The sequence below is a fragment of the Aedes albopictus genome, chromosome 2 (genome assembly GCF_035046485.1).
Source record: "Aedes albopictus strain Foshan chromosome 2, AalbF5, whole genome shotgun sequence".
NCBI classification, from domain to species: Eukaryota; Metazoa; Arthropoda; class Insecta; order Diptera; family Culicidae; genus Aedes; species Aedes albopictus.
In genome coordinates, this window is record NC_085137.1 from 41003277 (window position 1) to 41024728 (window position 21452).

The 21452-nt window shown below is 41.1% G+C and overlaps 2 protein-coding genes across 4 annotated transcripts in view; one reads left to right on the forward strand and one right to left on the reverse strand.

Moving 5' to 3' along the window:
* Positions 1-21452, forward strand: part of LOC109621807 (signal-induced proliferation-associated 1-like protein 2) — a 273361-nt gene that overhangs the window by 83516 nt on the left and 168393 nt on the right. The gene's annotated exons all lie outside the window — the stretch shown is intronic.
* The window catches only part of LOC115255509 (uncharacterized), a 32207-nt gene continuing 10755 nt past the window's right edge, over positions 1-21452 (reverse strand). Inside the window, exon 1 of the mRNA XM_062849521.1 lies at positions 1-21452. This exon is cut by the window's right edge and continues 10755 nt beyond it. Within this exon, the coding sequence (XP_062705505.1) occupies positions 13596-19613 (6018 nt within the window). The 5' untranslated portion in view covers positions 19614-21452 and the 3' untranslated portion in view covers positions 1-13595.

Below are 21452 nucleotides of genomic sequence, written 5' to 3' on the forward strand. Positions count from 1 at the left end.
GGCTCTCCTCAAAAATCAGAAGGCCGGCTCCAGAGGCATGTTATCCTCCATTTGGGATATTAGTGCCAGACCACCTGAAACACCTGGGACCCCCTAGAACCCCTTAAAACTCCTGAGAATTCCTGAATCTTCCGTTTGTCCTTCCATCTAGCACTCTTGGTGCTTGAAAAATTCACGTGGCCCATGATACCATACATACCGTAAAGACCGTAAATTGGTAACCGCATTAGTCCCAAATATCGCTTTCCCAATTAACATTCAAACTCAGTTCGAGCTCACCAGTTTTGGGCGTAAATTCAGGGGTTTTAGTATACGTGCCTTCGATAATTTGAAGGAAACGTTGATGTTCTGAATAAATAAACTCTTTATTGGAGGTAATACTGTATTCCCATATAGTTTACTGAAATCACTTAGGGGTCGTCCATAAATGACGTAGCATTTTTTTTACCAATTTTCAACACCCCCCACCCCCTTCGTAGTCTATTTTCTCATACCAACACGGTCAGAAAATTCACACATTTTTGAGCTAAAGTGGGACAACTCAAAAATGAGTAAATTTCATTTCTAGCGATAGCGCTGGCCCAAGTGCGAAAATCTTATCAGTTTAAGCAAATGAGAGTTTATTACAGGTGGGGAAGAAGAAGAGATGCCTGTGTATTAGTAAGGAAAGAAAAATGTAAACACAAATAGTGACGTCACTATTTGACACGCGTTCTTATGGAAGCTCGCTTTGCTTGTAGTAGTGACATGTTTTGCACCAGACACGGATCTCACGCACACGAAGTATCTTCTTCCCCACCTCTATTAGACTCTCATTGAGTTTAAGCCGCATAATATTCTTAATGATGTCAAGAATATTATACGACTTAAACTAGTTGGATTTTTGCACTTATGTCAGCGCTATCGCTGGAAATGCAATTTACTCATTTTTTGAGCTGTTCAAGTTTATCTCAGTTTTGTGTGAATCTTACTCATTTTAGAGTAACTTTTTCTAAGCGTGTGTGAAGGCAGAAAAATATATTGTAAACACAATTAAATTCTATTTCAAATCAACGGATTTTCCAGTTTACTATAGCGACAAACTGATTGCTAGTTTGAACTGAACTGTTCCATTGTTTGGTAATACAAATATCTTCATTTGTCGTAATTTTTGACAGTTTGTAAGAATAAACAGATATTTGGTTGTTTCAACATAAAATAACGGATTGTTTTAAACGACTGCACTTTTGCCATTAACAATGCCAGAATTTGATTGTGTTGGTGACGGCAGCTGCAGCGGCAGCTCGGAAATTTATTTTAGACACTTGGCAACCGGGTGGAAAGGAGACCTTATAAAAAACAGCAAAAAGGCGAAACCGAACAACTTTTTGTGTATGCTGTCTTGAGTACTTGTGCGTTATCCATCACGACCAAAACTGCACTTGGAAATTGGGGTGATGGATTTGCTACACTTTCCTCGTTGTGCCGATGTTATAGTAAGAATTTTAAAGATGTGTGAGTGCTTCCGGGCCATGTTTGTGGTCCGCATTATTGCCACAACTTTGCCAAAGAATGAATTTTAAATTATTACGCATTTTTCAAAGATAATTGACAAAAACCAATAAAACACACTTTTGAGCTATTTACTCTACAAAACTTATTTAACTAAACCGTTCGATTCAAAGTTGATAGAAAATTCAATAATCTTTCGGATAAGGGTAAAAAAAAACTGCGATAAGTTTGACCATTTTCAAGTTATAGCCAGTTAAGGCAATAAGAGTAAAAAACATGGGAAGTTCAATAACTACGTAACGGTTGAGATTTGACCATATACGTGAACAATTTTTTTTCACCATTCATGGTTTTCTATCACCCTTTAAAAAGTTTGCACTCAGGAACCTAACACCCTGTATGTTTGCTCAAACAAAATGGTAAAAGTCGAGGAAATTATTAAAAATGGTAAAAAAAAATTGACGATGAAAACTATATGAAATTGAAATGCTTTTCGTGAGTGCGTCCATGGCATTATATTTCACAGAATTAGTCGGAGTTCATGACAGAATTCAAGACGAATTTATAACAGGAATCACCGTGAAATGTCTAGTAAAATTTATAACGCTATCTACTCCAGGTATAGCGAAAGCTCTAAGAGCATTTCTAGCAAAATCTCTGGTGCATCTTAGTAGCTGCTAGTCGATTAACACATTTTTGTGGAACCTAATTATAACAAGTAAAAACGCGACTTCTAGGAGAGTTTCTGATAATTTCCCAAGAGATTTTTCAACAAAAATCTAGTCGACTGTTGACCCATAACATGTTCCTGGTTGTATTTCTGACCTCATTTCTAATAAATTTTTCAGGTAAATTTCTGGAAAATCTCCGGCGGAAATCCTGAACAAACTGTAGGAACTGTTTGACTCTCCATACTTTAAACTTGTGCTGTTGTATTTTGAAGTTCTTATGATACAAATCAATTCAAGAGGAGTTCCTTGAACTACTTACTTTTTTCTTCTTTCATTTTTCTATACGTGAATTGAGATTTTGTAGGGGTCCCTGAAATGTGAAGGCTCGGAATCATGTACCCTTCTGCCCCTTTTTGCCTTGTTAGTTTATCAAGGTATGGAAATTTAGCGAAAGTGCACCTCGAATTTTCAAGAGCACAAATCTGGAAAACCAGTTGTTGATTTGCGCTGAAAAGTTGTTCGATTGACTATTCGATTGCAGCATTTCATGCTTATTCGCTGGATGTCTGAACAGACGCAGACGCTATTTCAGCCACACTTCCTTAGTAAACCGACGTTCGGGGCGCACCTTCTCAATCTAGCTGAAATCAGAAGAGGCCGAAAGCAGTGCCGTCCTATCATGATTACCAATAAATACCCTATGTTGGACGCTTCTTACAAGTTGGCGATCCACCATTTTAAAATCCATGGTCTACCGGTGTAATCAGCATTAAATCGACCAACTTTCCCTTTTGTCATTAAACCGAGTCATCCGTCCATAAATCTTTGTTCGAATTGTCGAATCAAAATGTCACACATGACTTGCACACCTTCCTCGGTTTGGTTCGTTTGGTTTAGAGTTTAGATACGCACGAGTCTCACGCATATGTAGGTACAACGGACGGTGAGCTGGTACACCACAAAGTGATTTACAGCCGCTGCCAGCTAACTAACAACAATAGCCCACAGAGGGATGACCTCTGCTTGCAGAGTCGTATACATACTTGTTGTACGCAACGCACCACGCATGTTTTGCGGTTTCGCAACCTTATGGCGGAGGTTGGCATGCAATGACACACGCGTCAACTTCCTGCATCCCAAGTAACACAGAAAACATCTTTGAAAGTAAAATTTGAAAAAGATGTTGTAATGATGTACTATAATCGTATTTATACACATCTTGTGTTGAAATCATGTTTTATCTATGTTTGGCAATAACAAGCCACTGAAAATTATTATCAATCTCCAGACAAGTTAGAGTAACGTAAATTTAACGTTGATTACACAACAATTTTGTATCCTCATCATCTTTCAATTGAAGATGTTATGTAGAAAATCAGCAGCACATAGTTATAACATTTCGACTCACATGTTACAAATACGTTATATTTTACGTATCAAATACGTTAAATGAAGTTTGAAGTTTATCAGATCGCTGTTGTGCCAGTTCGCTCTTGAACATTATTTATGAAAATCTTTTGCTTAAAAAACTTGGCATTTCAATTATGAGAGCAACAATGACAGCATCCAATACTTATTTGATCATTCTTCGCTCTTGATGATGCCGCTATGAACTAGCTAAACACATATGAATATTATCTAAAAAAAGTTGGTGGCTGTACAACTCACTTTAGAACTGCATGGCTTGCACTTCACTTATACGCCAGTCCTCCTATTACCTAATAATCACTTTAGTTGCTTACCTAGCGGCTAAATCACACTTCAAATCACTGTTTTAACGCTAATTGACCCCGAAAAATGTTAGGAAACAATTTTCTCAAATTGGCTCCATGAACTGCACTCTAGCTTTGTTATTGTTATAAGTATGTTCAAAACTAGTATCTGAAAACAAAAATTACAACGCTGTTTGCTATTTGTTCAGAATACGTTACTATGATGTTTTATTTATGTATTTGAAACAATTCAAATGGTTTTCAACAAACATGTTATTAAGATGTACAATTGAAGTAATTTAAACGTATTTTAAATATTTTGAATTTTTCCCTACCAGTCCAGATAAATACAGTGCCTGATAAAAAATGTTGCACACATTTCTTTATTAATAGTCGTTTGCTCAGCTACATGTTATTCGCCAGATAAATATTTATCTGAGATAGTTTATGTAAATATTTGGATAAAATTATAAAATTGTCTTGTCCATAACGACTAAAAATTCTACAGTCATAAGCACATCACATTTCATAATCAAAAATAGCTTACCAAAACTTCGTACCGGCACTGTGTCAAGTAGCCACCATGTTGCATGTCTGAAAATTTGTTTGAAAACCCTACACAAATCAGAATATGCCAAAAAAATGTCTTCGTATTTCCAATCCGATGGAAAGCGAATGAATTCATGAAGAGTGGACATGCTTGTTTCACCATAAATTTTGAATGGCACATGAAATTTCGTCATGGTGACCAAACATCGAGGATAGATTGCAAATAAAATGTGAGTCATATTTTTTTAAGCCATCAGTAAATATCACATAATAGGTGGCACATTTATTTGCATAGTGTGCGTTTGATAAATTAGGATTTTGCTACTAGCAACAAGTCATAACGATGTTGCTGATAAAGTATTCAATACTTTATTTTATGTTATAAGAATGCATTGAAAAACATCTTTAGTAACATCAAAGATGTTTTATAAGCCGCCATTTTTTGCGCTTTTTCGGTGATATAAGTGTATGAAAATACGTTTTTCATATTCGGCACAAAACTTTGACGTTTGTATGAAACTCGTAATATATACATTAATGTAACAAGTTGTGTTACTTGGGATGTATTCGTGTGATGCAGAAGAAGAGCTTCACTATATGTTAGGGTTTTTTAACTCCATGGAAATGAGTTCACTTTCGAACTAAAGGGGTGTACTTTGGGAAATGATCTCCAACCTACCGAGCTTTCCGGCGTGACCAGAAAAATGAGCGGACCGATTGGTGTGTGGTAAACGATTTCGCGCCATCACCATCGACCGGGTAATAACAATGAAGCGGACTGTTCCAAGTAGCTAGACACTTGGGCATGGAGTGTTGGTTCAAAGGTTATTTAGACCCCCGTGCATTGTGAGTGCGATATATGGGAATAAACATAGATGGCTCGAACGAGAACGAAGTGTTGTGGAGGTAATTAAATAAATTTAAACATAATAAAACGATCATTAGGTGCGATGCACAAGGTCAAGCTCTGTTTCGGTTCTGTAGTGGTTCGAGCAGGTGTCCATAGGTGTCCAAAACTAACCATCCTTTCCCTTTCCTCAGCAGTCGCAAGGACGTGGCCAGGACAGTTCTCGATCATTGGAGGATTGCGTCAAGTCTTGTCTAAGAGTCAGAGATTAGTCACAAATCTTTGTGCTTTGGTTCGGACAGCAAGGAGGCAATCCTCTTAACAGCGGTCTAGGACTGTACCACCTACGAATTTGTGCGACTCGCTTAATGCTAATGCTAATGTAGGTACAGGAGCTAACTAACCATTCATGTTAGCGCTACTTCGAGTGTTTCATCCAGTGGGAACTCTGATAATTAGACTAGTAATTTATTCTGATGGAGTTTATTTATTTCCGTTGAACCTGTTCCGAGCTGAAAACATTTCTAATAAAGCCAATAGTAATGCTTTATACATAATCTTCTTGAGAACTCTTTCCCTGATTACTTTAATTTTTTTAGAGTTTCACTACGTGTTTATCCAAGGATTTATCCAAATAGTCTTGAGAAATTACGGGACTCAATTTTAATACTCACTGAAATTGGCGAACCACCAACATGTATTTTTTAAAAGTATAAATACAGGGTTGTTACTTACAACAGCGCGGATTTCGCGGATTTTACAATTTTTGCGGACTTATCCCTTAAATTCTGCCCTAGCACGGAGGATTTGGCGCGGAATTGGTTTTGCTGTTCTGTTATGTAAATTTTGTTGAGTGTACATGCTTTTACTCTGATTTGCATCATTGTTTTGTTGTGTGACATTGCCTTCTTTTTATCTACCAACCAGCGATTGACGAATCCCTTCGAAGTACTATGTTCTGTAAATCTTACATGTGATACTTTTAAAAAGACACGGACACGTTCAATGCTTCCAGTGAGCTATTTGCTCTTTGAAGGAAGCACGACACTAGACAACGGACTAGCATGCAACGCCCAGTGGCACAGTCGACAACTTTTCCTGACAGCTGCGGCGGGAATCAAACCCGCGCTTCTTAGCACGATGCGACTAAGTGCTTGGTGACACTAGCCGCACGACCACGAAGCCTCACTTAATACTAAGAGTTAAGCCAATTTTGTGCTTGAACTAACTTCTATTCCCGTTGATATGAATCCTAGAGCCTTTGGATCTTTGGTAATATGCTTCAGTAATAATTCAAAACGAAATTATTGAACTAAATCAGTTTAGCTACCTTCATGTAGTTTATTGTCATAGCAATAAATTTCATTTTGCAAAATAGTTTTTACAACGTAGGTAAGAAAAACATGCTTGTACTCTCTCACCTTTATAAATGATCATAACATATAAAATCAATTGGATTTACAGAAATGGACTAAACTTCCAGCTCATTTCAATTCCTTTAAGAATCTCTCCAGATATTAATCTCAAGATCTTTGTGAATGATGTTCCACATCTTTATTGGGTTATTGCTTTTATCTTAAACATTCTCAAGTGTCTACGTTTAGTGATGCCTATTTTTTTCTATTAACATACCTGTAGAAATATTGAAAGAAATTACTAAAGACAATTCTCGAAAGTTTCTGACAGGACTTCTGAATCATACGAAACTACATGGCTCTGGATAAGTATGGTTTGGATTTTCATCGAATTATAGTTAAAATGTTTAGTATATTAGCAATTTTGTCTTATGACAATTGGGCGCGCAGTTTTTGGATACTCGCTTTTCTGGCTTACATTATCACATCAATCAATCATTTATATTTCTTTTTATTTTGTAATACAAAAATATATACCCTGACTGATACACTGTCATGAAAAAATAGTCATATATACCCCAAATTTACTCTGTGATGGCTATTTGGCGAATGCATGCTCACCAGACTTTTCCTCAAAGCTTTCCAACAAACCTCTTTCAACATTTCTTATGACTTCCCAACCGAGAATTGTAATATATTCCTAATATTTTTATTCGATGGTTTATACTATCTTGGCGTGTACTTAGCTGATTGAATTCCAAAATTTGTAGCAAATTCCGTCACAAGGACATTGTAATGCTTCGGCAGATTATTGACAAGATGTGTTATAAGTGATTTCCAATGAATGATATGAAAAAGTCATGATTTCAGCGCCCATTCACTGGTACATTCTCATGAATGTATTTCTGGAGGAATATCTGAAGAAACCGCTTGAGCAATTCCTGAAGGAACAACTTCTGAAAAAAAAAAATCATAAAATCCCTGCTGAAATTTCTGAAGTAATTCTTGGAATACTTAAAAAGTCTAGCGATATTTCTGAAAGTATCACTGAAGAAATTTCAGAAGGAAATTGAAAAAATCTGAAGAAACTTCTAAATGAATTCCTGAAATAATTTCTGAAAAAAAACAGGAACATTTTAAGAATCCATAGATGGATTTTCTGAAGAAATTCCAGAAGGAATACCTAAATAAACACATGGAAACCCCTGGTGGAATATATTACCAAAACTCTTGAAATTTCTAATAAACATCCCAAATATTTTTTTTATAATTCCTGGAGGAAATTCTGGAGGATTTTCTGAGAAAATACATAGAGAAATACCCGGCGGAATATCTGATAAAATCGCTGTGTGAATTTCTCCAGGAATCTCTGCAATAATGTCTTAAAGCTTTTCCATAAAAATCTTTATAAGAGTCTCCGAAAGAATCTGTAGAAAAAAAATCTGATTGAATCATTGGATGATTGTCTAAGACTTTCATAAAAAGTCCTTATAGAAATTTCTGGAACATGAATATGAAGAAATCTTGGGAATCTTTGATAATCTCTTCTAGAATTTCAAAAGCAATCCTTGGAGAAAATTGATTGATTTGTCTTTATTAAAGAGACTTTCAGCCCTTGGCTGGTTCGTCTCTACCGGTGAAAATTCTTTAAAAAGCTTCTGAGAAAAAAAATTAAGGAATTCTAAATTTCTGATTCTCAATGTATCCGTGAATCATTTTCCACAAAAAAAACAAGAAGTATTTTTGAGGAATTTCAAGGAAGATTTCCTAGACGTTTGATTTGAAAGAATTCTGGTTGAATGATGACTTTCTGGAACAATCTATTCAAGGAATTCTGGAAGCAACATTTTTGGAAACTATCCCCGTTTTCTTTAGGGTTTCATGGATGATTTTTTAAAAGAAATCTGCGAGGGGTTTCCAAAGGAGTCTCTAAAAAATCTTTGAGAATCATCGGGAGATTTTCTCAGAACCTCGTGAAAGATTTTTTTTAAATGAACCCTAGGATGGATTTCAGCAAGGGTTCAATGAAAGAATTGATAAATCTGTGGAAGCTTTTCAAAGTAATCCTTGGAGAAAGTTGTAAAGGAATCTCTGGAGGATCATCTGGAGACATATTTAAAGAAATTTTTAGTCAGATTTATAATAAAAGCCATGGGAGATGTGAAAAATGTGAAAGAACTCCTCAGGCAGCTTCTATAGAAATCCATGCAGAAAATTCCCGAATGGACCTAACTGTAATTTTCAAAAGAGTCCCTGGAGAAATTTCTAATGAAATCCCAGGAAGATTTTTTGACAGATATTTAGAAAAATCCGTGGACCAATTTCTAAACCAAACGCCGAGAAAAGTTTTGGACTAAATCCTTGGAAGGCAGTTTGAGAGAATGCTTAAAGGAATTTCCGAAGGATTTTTCGAAAAAAAAAGTCCCGAAAAAATATTTTCTAAATAAATCCCTGGAGGAATCTGCAGAAACTCATGCACAACTTTGTGAAATTCCTGGAGGAATGCTCAGTGGGATTTCTGGAGAAATTGGAAGCTGTTGTGAGAAGTTCTAGTGAAATTTTTGGAAGAATTTTCAAAGTAACCCCAGTACTTTTGGAAAATTTTCTGAAAAACTCTGGAATAGTTTCTGGCATTCCTGAAAGTTTTCTTAAAGGAATCTCTTCAGAAATTTCTGAATAAATGTCTAAACAAATTTCTGAAGGAAACTCAAAACGAATTCATGAAAGAATCCCTGGAAGAATTCCTGCTCAAATTCATGGATATTTTTTTGGAAAAAAGAAGGAATTTCAAAACAAAATGAAGTAAATCATGCAAGATGCTTTGGAAGAACGCTTTGTGGATTTTGTTGAATAGGAATCCAAAAAAAATCCCTGAAGAAAATTTCCGAATGAATCCATGGAAGATTTTTTAAAAGAATTCGTGAGAGAATTGTTGGTCGAATTTTTTTTATAAACATTTTTTAGGAGAATTTCTGAGGACTGTGCTCATCTTCGTACGGGACGATTTAGTGTGTTTTTAAAAGTAAAGTGGAATCGGCCGCGTCGTCGTCGTCAATTTGAATGTGCACATCGTCGTACCCGTATGTAGTTGTAGCGGTTCAGTGTGATTTCGGAGAAGGGACCAGTTAGTGGAAGATGCTGCAGCACATACGCACTGGACACTTCGAAGGATGTTTATTGGTGAGCTCGTTTCATTTTATCATAATAAATAATACTAAAGGATGTATACAAATTTGCTCTGGTTTTTGTGTATTTATCTAACAAATATTGAAAAGTTCGTCACGTCATGTGTCGGTGCTAGTTTCTAATGCACATTAGTTGATTTAAATAAAGGTTGCATGAATCACATCACTTACCCAAGTGAATCCAAATCATGTGACTCTCCCCCTCCCCACTAACAAAAACTTCTTCCCGTGCCAGTCGTGGAGAAGATGAGGTGAACTCGGTCTCTATTAGCAACGTACGTCACACTAACATTCCTTCCCTTCCTCGAGATTGTAAGGACGTGGCCGGCGCCGTTATTGACTAATATAGTTTGAAATACTCGAACTGTGCTCATTGAGAGCGGTAGCTATTCCCAAGCTCTGTTTGTTGATTCCTTGTGCAATCTCGATTGTTCTGGTCAATCACGGAGTAGCAACTACGAATTGTACGGTCATTTATGCTCATGCTCATTTTTTAGAAGAATTTCTGAATAAACTTTCGGTAGATTTTCTTAAGGTATCTCCAATAGGTTATCCATAATCGTTGTTTTTCTCATTGACAAAAAATCTTAATCAGATTTTATGGTTTTATTACTAGTTTTTGATAACTTTTGTAGAGTTATAGTCTTTTCGGGAATCAAAAATGATTATATCTCGAGTTTAGTATCATACAGGTGTATCTACAATGATCGATTTCTCTTCATCGATTTTCTCGTTGATTAATAACTTTGCCGGCAAATCATTTTTGGTTGTTTTTGTAGTTTTACATGCTAGTCCTAATCGTCCTCCACCGAAACACACCGAGAGATCATTCGAATATTGCTCGTATTTCCCGGAATAATTCGAAGAGAAAATCGATGAAGAGAAATCGATCATTGTAGATACACCCGTATGTTGCTAAACACGAGACATGTTTTCAATTTCCAACGTATCGATCCTTATTGGAACTTTTTTAGGGCGCCTGGTTTGGTGTCCGAAAGTCTACAAAATAGTCGTTGCCAATACATTTCAGAAGCAATGAGAAATATCCAAATGGCGTCCTTTTTGTAATTTTAAGTTGCATGCATCTTAACATTTTTGAAATTGAGCCCATATTACATAATTTATCTACAGAATCTCCTTTTCTTGGTAACTACATAGTAGTGGAGATGCAGAGATGACCTCAACGTTTGTTACACCAACTCTTAACATAGGTATTGCTCATCCTAAAAAAAAACATTTATTCCGTTTAACATTGGGTTGGCCCATCGAGCCCAGCTGATGGCGGTTTATGCTATATGTACGAAACGTGATCCCAAACAGAAGGGTGAAGCCGAAAGTGAATTCAGGGAATCATTTGAATATTTGTTCGACAGACATCTGGCATTCAGGTGAAGGTGTTCATTGTTTGTGCTGAAGTGGTGTAAAAAAAATGAAAAAAATGGGAAGAAGTGTCTCCTAAAGCACATAGAGCTGTTGGCTAAGAACTAAAAGTTCATCAGCAGTAGCGAGGGACTGGAAGACCAGTAGAAGGCGAGCGTATCGTAGTTCGTATAGAAAGTACGTTAAAATATGATGACTGAAAAGCCGAATTGAATAGTAATGCCGCGTTTTCTTTAATGGCAAAGGTGTACGGCGACGACGATGGTAATATGCAACTGGTATTTCTGTATAGCTTCCTTCTGCTGCTGACACCAATAAGATGGACACAAAGCACAAGGAGGAGGTGAATGGATCGTGGGAGGAATGTTTTTACGATAGGCGCTTTTCGACAACCTCAGCATTGCTGCTAGGTCGCTGCCATAGAATGGCCTAGATTTTGCAATGCCATAATCTAACGGATCACTGACCGAAATTGCCAAAGATAGAGGTAGCCTGTCTGGATGTGAATTGGAGTAGCGTCGTTGCAGTGGAGTCGTCGGCATTGCAAAATTTTACTTTCACAAATACTCAATTTGACATACATTCTTAAATGAGTTTAAAAACATTTAAAAAATAACTACCAATGGAGTTCATCATAAAAAATCAGCGATAAATCGGGTCAATCATATGCTCAGCGAGTTGCAAATTAGCCGTCTGTATGTTCCAGCATATTTACATATTATCTCATAAGAAAGCGTCAGTCCTCAGATCATCATCAGCAAAACCATTGTTAAACAATCCGATCAGCAGAAGCAAATCACGATGTTCCCCGTCAGACGTGTGCTACACCGCGTTCAAACGTGTGTGGGCTTCCGCGACCGCAAAACAGGAAACACATTTGACTGCCGCCGCCGCTTCGTCGACTCTCCCAGACTTAGACCTTAGACCTTCGCCGGTCGACCGCATTAATGCCCATTTATAGACCCCAAACAGAGAGGAAGGTTCATGGTGCGCGGGGCACGGAACCGTGGCCGCTGCCGCCAACTAACGTAAACAAAGTCGATTTCATAGGTTTTTTTTGTTATATTTCAATTCCGTATGGGTGCTGATGATGGGTGAGGGCGCACCGAGAGGTTAGCCAGTGCGAACGCGAACAGAAATGCACACATTCACATTACCTACGTAAAGCCATAGCAGCCCCCCGTTTGCCCTCCTGTGCATGCGGGGCCACGGTCTGCGATTTTCTACACGCTATTTAAATCGCTTTGAAATTTATGAAAATTAGTTTGTTCCAACCTCTATCCCGCTCGACTCGAATATCCAACATCCATCAGCATCAGCACAATTTTTAAGCGAGTTAATTCCTGCTCGCTCTGAGCTCTCTGGCGTTCCACCACGTGTGTAGCAGTCGAGGTGGTAGCGAGGTCCTCCTACAGTGTTGGACAAAATAGATGGTCTGTTGGCAGTGGAAGATAACTATGCTCATAGAGCGGACCTGGTGTGATGGTTGAAGCACGTGACTATAATATCATTATCATCACACTTTTGGCACAAAACCAAGCAGCTAAAGGGATTTCGTGAAAATCGTTCCACTTATGCATCCCCGCTCTCCATATTACACCTTCTAAAGTAATATTAAACAGCACGCACGAAAGCGCATCATCTTGCCGTAACCCTCTGCGAGATTCGAAGGGACTCGAGAGTGTCCATGATACTTGTTGGCCGCGCCAACTGGAGGGATCGTCTTCCGAAAAAATGAACCAACGCGAACTTTTGACTGGTTAAAATTTCCTTTAATATAAAGTTTTGTTATTACGAGATTGACATTTTAATTCATTTTGCTTACGTTTAGTGCCTCTCAAATCTCTTCTACCTCAATTGTCTGGATCAGGTCTCCTCCGTACTTAAGTTTAGCTGCATGAAACATTAGATTTATAACGTTTAGGATATATTTTGATCCATTCACTTATGTGTTCTTACCTTGATAAGTTAGATATTAAGTTGTAGGATAAACAATTTTTAGAATAACAAATTGATTACTAGTCACTTGTTGACTAAGAATTTAACGCAGGTAATAGCTATCTGGGTAAGAAAATAATAAATTTCTCGATTTCATTTGCTAAATAAGTTAGTAAATACTTCACTTTTAACTAGATTAAGAACATTTCACGGAATTCAATTATAGGCACGAATTATTCTCAAATAGTTTTCTGATTTTTAACTGCATATTCCACACATCATCATGAATCAGCATTTTTCTCAACTCCTTTGCTGTCATATCCAGTGATCACGTCAATCGTCCTATCGGACAATAGAATGTCAATTGTACCGACGGTCGACGAACCAAGGTCGACGATGTAAGGTGCGTATCGCCCGAGGGGCGTCACACTCCCCCCCGGTACACGGACCTGGCCTTCCGGTTCCGTTTACTCCATCTCGCGCCGAACATCTAACACCGCCAGCTTCACGGTTGGTCTCTCATATATTCCATGCAATGTTTGCACAGTGGCCTTACGAGTTTGTCTTCCACTGCTGGTTACTCCAATGACTCGTCCCTTAGGCCAACAGCTTCTCGGGTGCTCTGGATCCACAATGACTACAACGTCACCCACTTGGAGAGGTTTCGCCTGCTCGTGCCATTTTGTACGACGTGTTATGTCGGGTAGGTAGTCCCTAACCCATCGCTTCCAAAAGAGATTCGCCAACCATTGGGAGGTCGGATGACCTCGCCGTAGTGCAGCAGTATCCGCATCAATCAGGGACAACGGTTTGGAACCGTCGGATGAACCCAACAGGAAGTGGTTGGGGGTTAACGCTGGTGCCGCTTCGTCATCAATGGGCACGTGAGTCAGAGGGCGTGCATTCAGCACACCTTCTATTTCCGTCAACGCATTGCGTAGCTCCTCATCAGTTGGCCGACGCGCATGTAGAACTTCCACCAGGTTTCGCTTGACCGATTGGATAAGCCTCTCCCAACTGCCGCCCATGTGGGGTGCCGCCGGTGGGTTGAACTGCCAAGCAGTAGATGAGGTGACAAACTCACGCATCACCTGGTTCTGGTTGACCGCTTCCATGGTTTCCTGAAGCTCCCGGTTTGCGCCCACAAAATTGGTACCCCTGTCGCTGTAAAAGCTGACCGGTGTACCTCTACGTGCCGTGAAATTCCTCAATGCCATTATGCAGGAACTAGTTGTCAGAGAGTGCGCTACCTCAATATGAACGGCCCTTACCGTTAAACAAGTCAGTAGAACCCCCCATCTTTTCTCGACCCTTCGACCTACCGTTACCTCAATTGGGCCAAAATAATCCACCCCTACGTGTGCGAATGGCCTTGTGTACGCAGACAGTCGGGCCGCAGGAAGATCTGCCATTTCCGGCGGTTGAGGAAGAACGTCACGGTTTTTGCACCACTGGCAGTTTCTACGTATCGCAGCAAGGGCTTGTCTCAGGCGGAAGATGCTGTACTTCTGGCGGACTTCGTTGACTACTATTTCGTAGTTGCGGTGCAAAAACTTTTCGTGGTAATGGACTAATATTAATGATGTTACTGGATGCCTTGGAGGTAGAATAACAGGATTCTTGGCGTCACTGTGCAAATACGCGCACACAGTGGTTCTCCCTTTCATCCTCATTACACCGGATTCGTCAACGAACGGGCTCAACTTGTAAAGTGGACTCGTCTTTGGAATACGTTTGATAGTGGATTCTTTCGTCTCCAGCGCTGCGACTTCGTCCTGGTACACATCTCGTTGCGCTTGCCGGTAATGGTGTTCTTCCGCTTCCCGAAGTTCTTCGCTTGATAACGGTCCAGTTCTGAGTGGATGCTGACTACGACGACGTTGAAGGTTCAAGCAGAATCGAAGGACGTATCCAGTTACCGCTAGCAATCGCCGCCAACTCGAAAATCTTCCCACATCTATCGCAGGTTCGGGAACTTTGAAGTGAAGCAACACGCTGGGTCGCATTTCTTCCTCAGTGGAAAGCAACTTTTGTGGAAGTGTTGGCCAGTTTTCTTCCGCTTGCATCAAGAATTCTGGTCCTTTGAACCACCTGCTACTCGCTGACAAGTCGAGTCGATCTCGCCATCTTGTTCCATCATCAGCAACGTTAGAACGAGTCGGAACCCATCTCCACTCGCGGACGTCTGTCGATTCTTGTATTTCGCTTACCCTTGACCCGACGAAAGCACTGTAACGTTTATGATCGGCTTTTAACCAACACAGAACGTTTCGGGAGTCAGTCCAGTAGGTACACTTGGAGATGTTCACCGTCAGATTTCCTATAACGTTCTTCGCCAATCTACACCCGTAGACTGCAGCCTGTAGTTCTAACCGTGGAATGGAGGTGTACTTCAGGGGTGCTACGCGAGTCTTTGCAGCAATCAGCGAACATTCCACTTGATTCCCTTCTACGAGTCGCAAGAACACTGCCGCTGCCATTGCACTTTCGCTTGCGTCAACGAATACGTGAACTTCGATGAAAGCTGCGTCCAAGGATGAAACAACTTGCCGGTAACACCTAGGAATCCGTAATTTCTCTACCTCGGGTAGCAATTGAAGCCAGTCACGCCACTTCTCGAACAGGTTGTCGGGAATTCGTTCGTCCCAGTCAACACTAGCACGCCAAACTTCCTGTAGCAAGATTTTCAGCAACACCAGAAAGTGGTCGATGAGACCTAGAGGGTCGTATATGGTCATCAGCGTCCGAAGGATCTCCCGTTTAGTAGGGCAACGACTTCCATCAAGCAGCGCCGAATCAAATCTGGTCCAGCATATTTTGTATTTGAACACGTCGTCTTTCGTATGCCACCACATTCCGAGGATTTTTTGACTCGCCACCTCCGCAGATATGTTCAGGTCCTTTTCCGTTGACTCTTCTCCATTCATAGTGGAAAGCACCAACGGAGAATTGGAAACCCAATTGCGGATTTCAAATCCACCCTCCATGTGAATGAAACGCACCGACTCCGCCAGTTCAACTGCTTCTTGCTCCGTTTCAACGCTGAAAACCATGTCATCCACGTAGTGTCGTTTTTTGATGACCGCTACCGCTGTTGGATATTCTTCTTCGAATCTTTCGGCGTTCTTGTTCTTCACAAACTGGGCTGTGGCAGGAGAACAGCTCGCCCCGAATGTCATTACCTGCATGACGTAGATGCTTGGATCACCGTGTTCGTCTCGGTCACGCCAAAGAAAACGCTGACATTGCTGGTCCTCAGGATTGATGTCGACCTGATGGAACATCTCACGGATGTCGGCACAAACGCCTATTCGATGCTCACGGAATTGGTACAGGATGCCCACAAGAGACGCTAACTGGTCTGGGCCAGTGAGGAGCACCGAATTCAGTGATATCCCGTATGCTTCGGCGGCAGCGTCCCACACAATCCGGACCTTGCCTGGCTTATTCGGATTGTACACCGGAAAAATGGGCAAGTACCATACCCGCTCGTATTTTGTTGACAGCTCCTCCGACGTTAGCTTGCGGATGTAGTTTTTCGATCTGTATTCCGCAATCTTTTCATGCAGGATGCTCGCTAACTCCGTGTCCTTCTCCATGCGTTTTTCCAAGCATCTCCAACGACGAACTGCAACTGCTTTGTTGTCCGGCAGACGGATTTTGTCGGACCGCCATAACAGGCCGGCTTCGTAACGTTCTCCGTTGAAGTGAGTGCGAGATTCCAGAAGAGCCATGGCGCGTTCATCGTCTTTAGAAAGCCGTCCAGCGTGACTCGGTTGAACTACCAAACTATCCATGGAGAAGTAATCTTTCACCATCTGATTCAGATGCGTCAGGTCTGGTTCGTTGCAGGAGCAGATGTGGTACGTATGACTGGCTGTACTCGAAGAGTCTTGCGATGCCCAGCCACCGTATACAGTCCAGCCAAGATTGGTTTTGACGGCGATTGGCTCACCCATCTTGCCTTCACGACTCCTTCGCACCAGCATTAGGTTGGCATGCTTCAATCCAATCAGTATTCGTGGACGAACGTTACAATACGAGTCCACGGGCAGACCACGCAGGTAGCCGTGCCGCTCCGAGAGTTGGTCCATATCTAGTGACTGGTACGGCAGTTGCAGCTCTTCGACAGTCCTCACGTCCTGCAATAACATCCGCTTTCCATCCTTTCCGCATATTTCGACGTTGATACTCTGTGAGTCAGATTCGTAGCGATGGGTACCTCCCGTCCATTTCAGGCAGAGGGGAAGAACCGTTCCAAAGAGCTTCAGGTCCTCCGCAAGCTGCTGATCGATGAGAGTTAACTCCGATCCGTCATCTAAGAAGGCGTGACAGCTGACTTGTACTCCGTCGCCAAACAGAGTCACCGGCAAATAGCGAAACGAACCTGGACCCGTATCCGATCGATGCGTGTTGACATTGCGTTCTTCATTCTGCTTTGGAGATCCGCCTACGTTGGACGTGTCTTTGCTCGTTGTAGCGGGTGCAGCGAAATCCTTGTGAAGCAATACATGATGCTTGAAGGTGCAACCGTTCTTCCCACATTCTCCAGAATTACATCCACCTTTGTGCTGCCGAAGACACTTGCGGCAGAAATTGAAACCACGAACAGTTGCCCATTTCGACTCATAAGACAACTCCAGGAACCTCTTGCATTTCGCCAGACATTTGCAATCGCCTTTGCAGGCCGGACAGGGTTTGTTATCTCCGCTTCCTACGATTGCTGACTGCTGCGTTGTCCGAGCTGGCTGACTTCTTTCCTTGACTGGAACTTCTGCGTGAGTGTTAACGTATTTCTCCTTACGAACTGCTCTGAACTCCTGCGTCTTGCTTCCACGGTACTGCGGCTCGAAAACCACGTTCACGTCCTCTGCTAGGTTGTATATCCACCGGCTAAACGTGGACAGCTTCACTTTCCGCAACTTCCTCTTGTATCGGGCCCAGTCCAGTCTAAGTTGCGGTGGCAACTTCTTCTCGAATTCCTTCAGCAACGTCGTATCACACATGTACTGCTTCTCTCCGCAAGCTTCTATCGTAGCACAGAGGTTTTGAACTTCCAGCGCAAAGTCGACCAGCTTGTCCATCGCGTCCGGCTTGATGATCGGCATTGCTATTATTTTCTCCTTTAAGTAGTCGATAATCGTCTCCGGTCTGCCAAACCGCAGCTTCAACGCACTGATCGCTCTTCCCACGGTTTCAGGCCGCATCAAAAAACTTCGGACAGCGTTGAACGCATCTCCCTTCAAACAGTTCCTGAGGCGAATCATGTTTTCGGCGTCCGTGTATCCACACATGGCTGAAGTATCTTCGTACGTTGACACAAACATCGGCCATTCCTCCGGATTACCGTTAAACTTCGGCAGTTCACGAGGAACAACTTGACGGGCTGCTAGTTCATCCTTCGAAAGCTTCCTGTCGCTCCGCAATGATTGTTGTCGCTCCGTTCCAGATCGGTTGCTACTTCCACCTTTCGGGACCTTCCTGGTCGAGGTCATTTTAGGCCTGAGATGCCTTCGGCCTACGAGCTCTCCGACGGATTGCGCTCCATCTGCTCTACCATCTCGATCCGCTCCGTTGTCCGTCGACGTCTCTTCGTCACTATCTGATTCGCTACCAGAGGCTGAAATTTCACTCGAAGCCTCGGTTTCCACGCCGTCTTCAGAATCATAATCTCTGGCTTCCTTGTACGACTGCTTGCCCTTTTCACGGATCTCGCTGTGACGCTTCAACCAGTGCTCTACTTTATTGACGACATTCGGCTGATCAACAGCGGATTCGCCACTACCTTCCAGATCAGCCATCTCCTTCAGGACCTCGAACTTCTTCTTCGCCAATTCTCGCTTCCGTTGCATTTCTTCTCGCATCAACTCCTCCTCAGCTTTGATCTGCTGCAGTTCCACATCCAAACGAGCTTTCGCCGACTTTCGTGATGCTGCTGAAACTACGGAACCGGCCCGGCTCGCTTTCAAGCTTGGAGCTGACCCTCCGACTGCACCGGCTAGCTCATCGGCCTCTTTCGTCTGCTCGTTCACTCCATCTGTCTGCCCCTCCTTCCGATTTGCCTTCTTTACACCTTTTGCAGCTGCAGCTCGCGTCATCATCTTCCGTGGAATCGCACCTTTGGCTGCCTTCGCGGTATCGCATTTCAAGCAGGTCCAATTGTAGCCCTTGATATCCTCGGAAACACCCACGCACGAGAAATGATGCCACACGTCACATGTATTGCATTGCACCATACGCTCATTGACCGGGTTTTCGCATAACGCACAACTCTTTTCAGCCGAAATGGTGGATTGAGGGTTTGATTTAGGGGGATTTAGAGGTTTAGAGATCGAACTGGCGACGATGTCGCTTTTCGAGGCTTTGTTCTGGGTCTGTTTAGACGGGTCTTTGGGGGGTTCTTTATTTACTGACCTTATACTAGGAGGAGACTTCTGCTGCTTACCTTTGGTCTTCTTCGCAGCATCCATACCTGGATCCGACATCGTTCCGGGGTAAACGAAATTTTAATATGTTGGCCGCGCCAACTGGAGGGATCGTCTTCCGAAAAAATGAACCAACGCGAACTTTTGACTGGTTAAAATTTCCTTTAATATAAAGTTTTGTTATTACGAGATTGACATTTTAATTCATTTTGCTTACGTTTAGTGCCTCTCAAATCTCTTCTACCTCAATTGTCTGGATCAGGTCTCCTCCGTACTTAAGTTTAGCTGCATGAAACATTAGATTTATAACGTTTAGGATATATTTTGATCCATTCACTTATGTGTTCTTACCTTGATAAGTTAGATATTAAGTTGTAGGATAAACAATTTTTAGAATAACAAATTGATTACTAGTCACTTGTTGACTAAGAATTTAACGCAGGTAATAGCTATCTGGGTAAGAAAATAATAAATTTCTCGATTTCATTTGCTAAATAAGTTAGTAAATACTTCACTTTTAACTAGATTAAGAACATTTCACGGAATTCAATTATAGGCACGAATTATTCTCAAATAAGTTAGTAAATACTTCACTTTTAACTAGATTAAGAACATTTCACGGAATTCAATTATAGGCACGAATTATTCTCAAATAGTTTTCTGATTTTTCACTGCATATTCCACACATCATCATGAATCAGCATTTTTCTCAACTCCTTTGCTGTCATATCCAGTGATCACGTCAATCGTCCTATCGGACAATGGAATGTCAATTGTACCGACGGTCGACGAACCAAGGTCGACGATGTAAGGTGCGTATCGCCCGAGGGGCGTCACAATACTCGAACTACGCACATTGCTCGATCCATCGTACCTGGTTATCCGAGAATTCGTACTCGTGCATAATCTGCCAAAGCCGGTCTCAATCGATTTTATCATACGCCGATTTAAAATCGATGAACAAAAGATGTGTGTGCACGTTGTATTCGCGGCATTTCTGCAACACCTAGCGGATGGCGAACATGTGGTCTGTTGTAGCACATTCACCCATAAATCCAGCCTGATATTGCCCCACGAACTCTCTTGCAATCGGTGATAGACGGCGGCATAAAATTTAAGAGAGTATCTTGTAGGCAGCGCTCAGTAGTGTGATCGCCCGATAGTTCTCGCAATCCAATTTGTCGCACTTTTTTATATGGGACCTACGTTAGCTTCCAAACGTCGTTCTGCCAAATTGCATGGCACAGGCGTTCCTGCTAATTACAGTGACTGCTGTTCACATTTGTGTTATTAAGCACTTCCTCATTTTTCACAGTATCCTTGAAAAAAATTCGAATCAAGAACGATTTTTATCTACATTCCCGACGTTTCGACCTGGGGATTTGGCTTTTTCCAAGGGTCGTAGTGTATACCGTCCATCATTTTTGAGGTATTTGCATAAGGAATGCTCTTCTGGGTGGCTTTTCATGTATACATGTTATTATTTTAGATTTTTAATTATATGTAATTCACTGTGTACGTGTATTTCTTAGATTGATTTAGAAGCTTTCTTGTATGGGAGGCGATTTCTCAAGGATTTTTTATACAATTTTTCCATCATATTTCATGGTTTTAGATACTTTCATTTGTTTTTGCCATAAGTGTCCATACAACATTGGCACGTTCTGTTTATATCGATTGATGTATAAGACACTGGCCAAAATTTACGATTGGTTAAAACTGAAGCTTCTACCCTAGGACAATATTTTTTAATATCAAAATACAGCTTTTACGGTGTCTTATTCTGGTTTATAAGGCGAAGTTTTTTGTAACTAATTTTTCCATTTTATTTTTATCAGAAATGTTTCAATTTGATCTCATGCTAAGTCTTGTAGAACCAGATAATTAAAAAAAAATCAT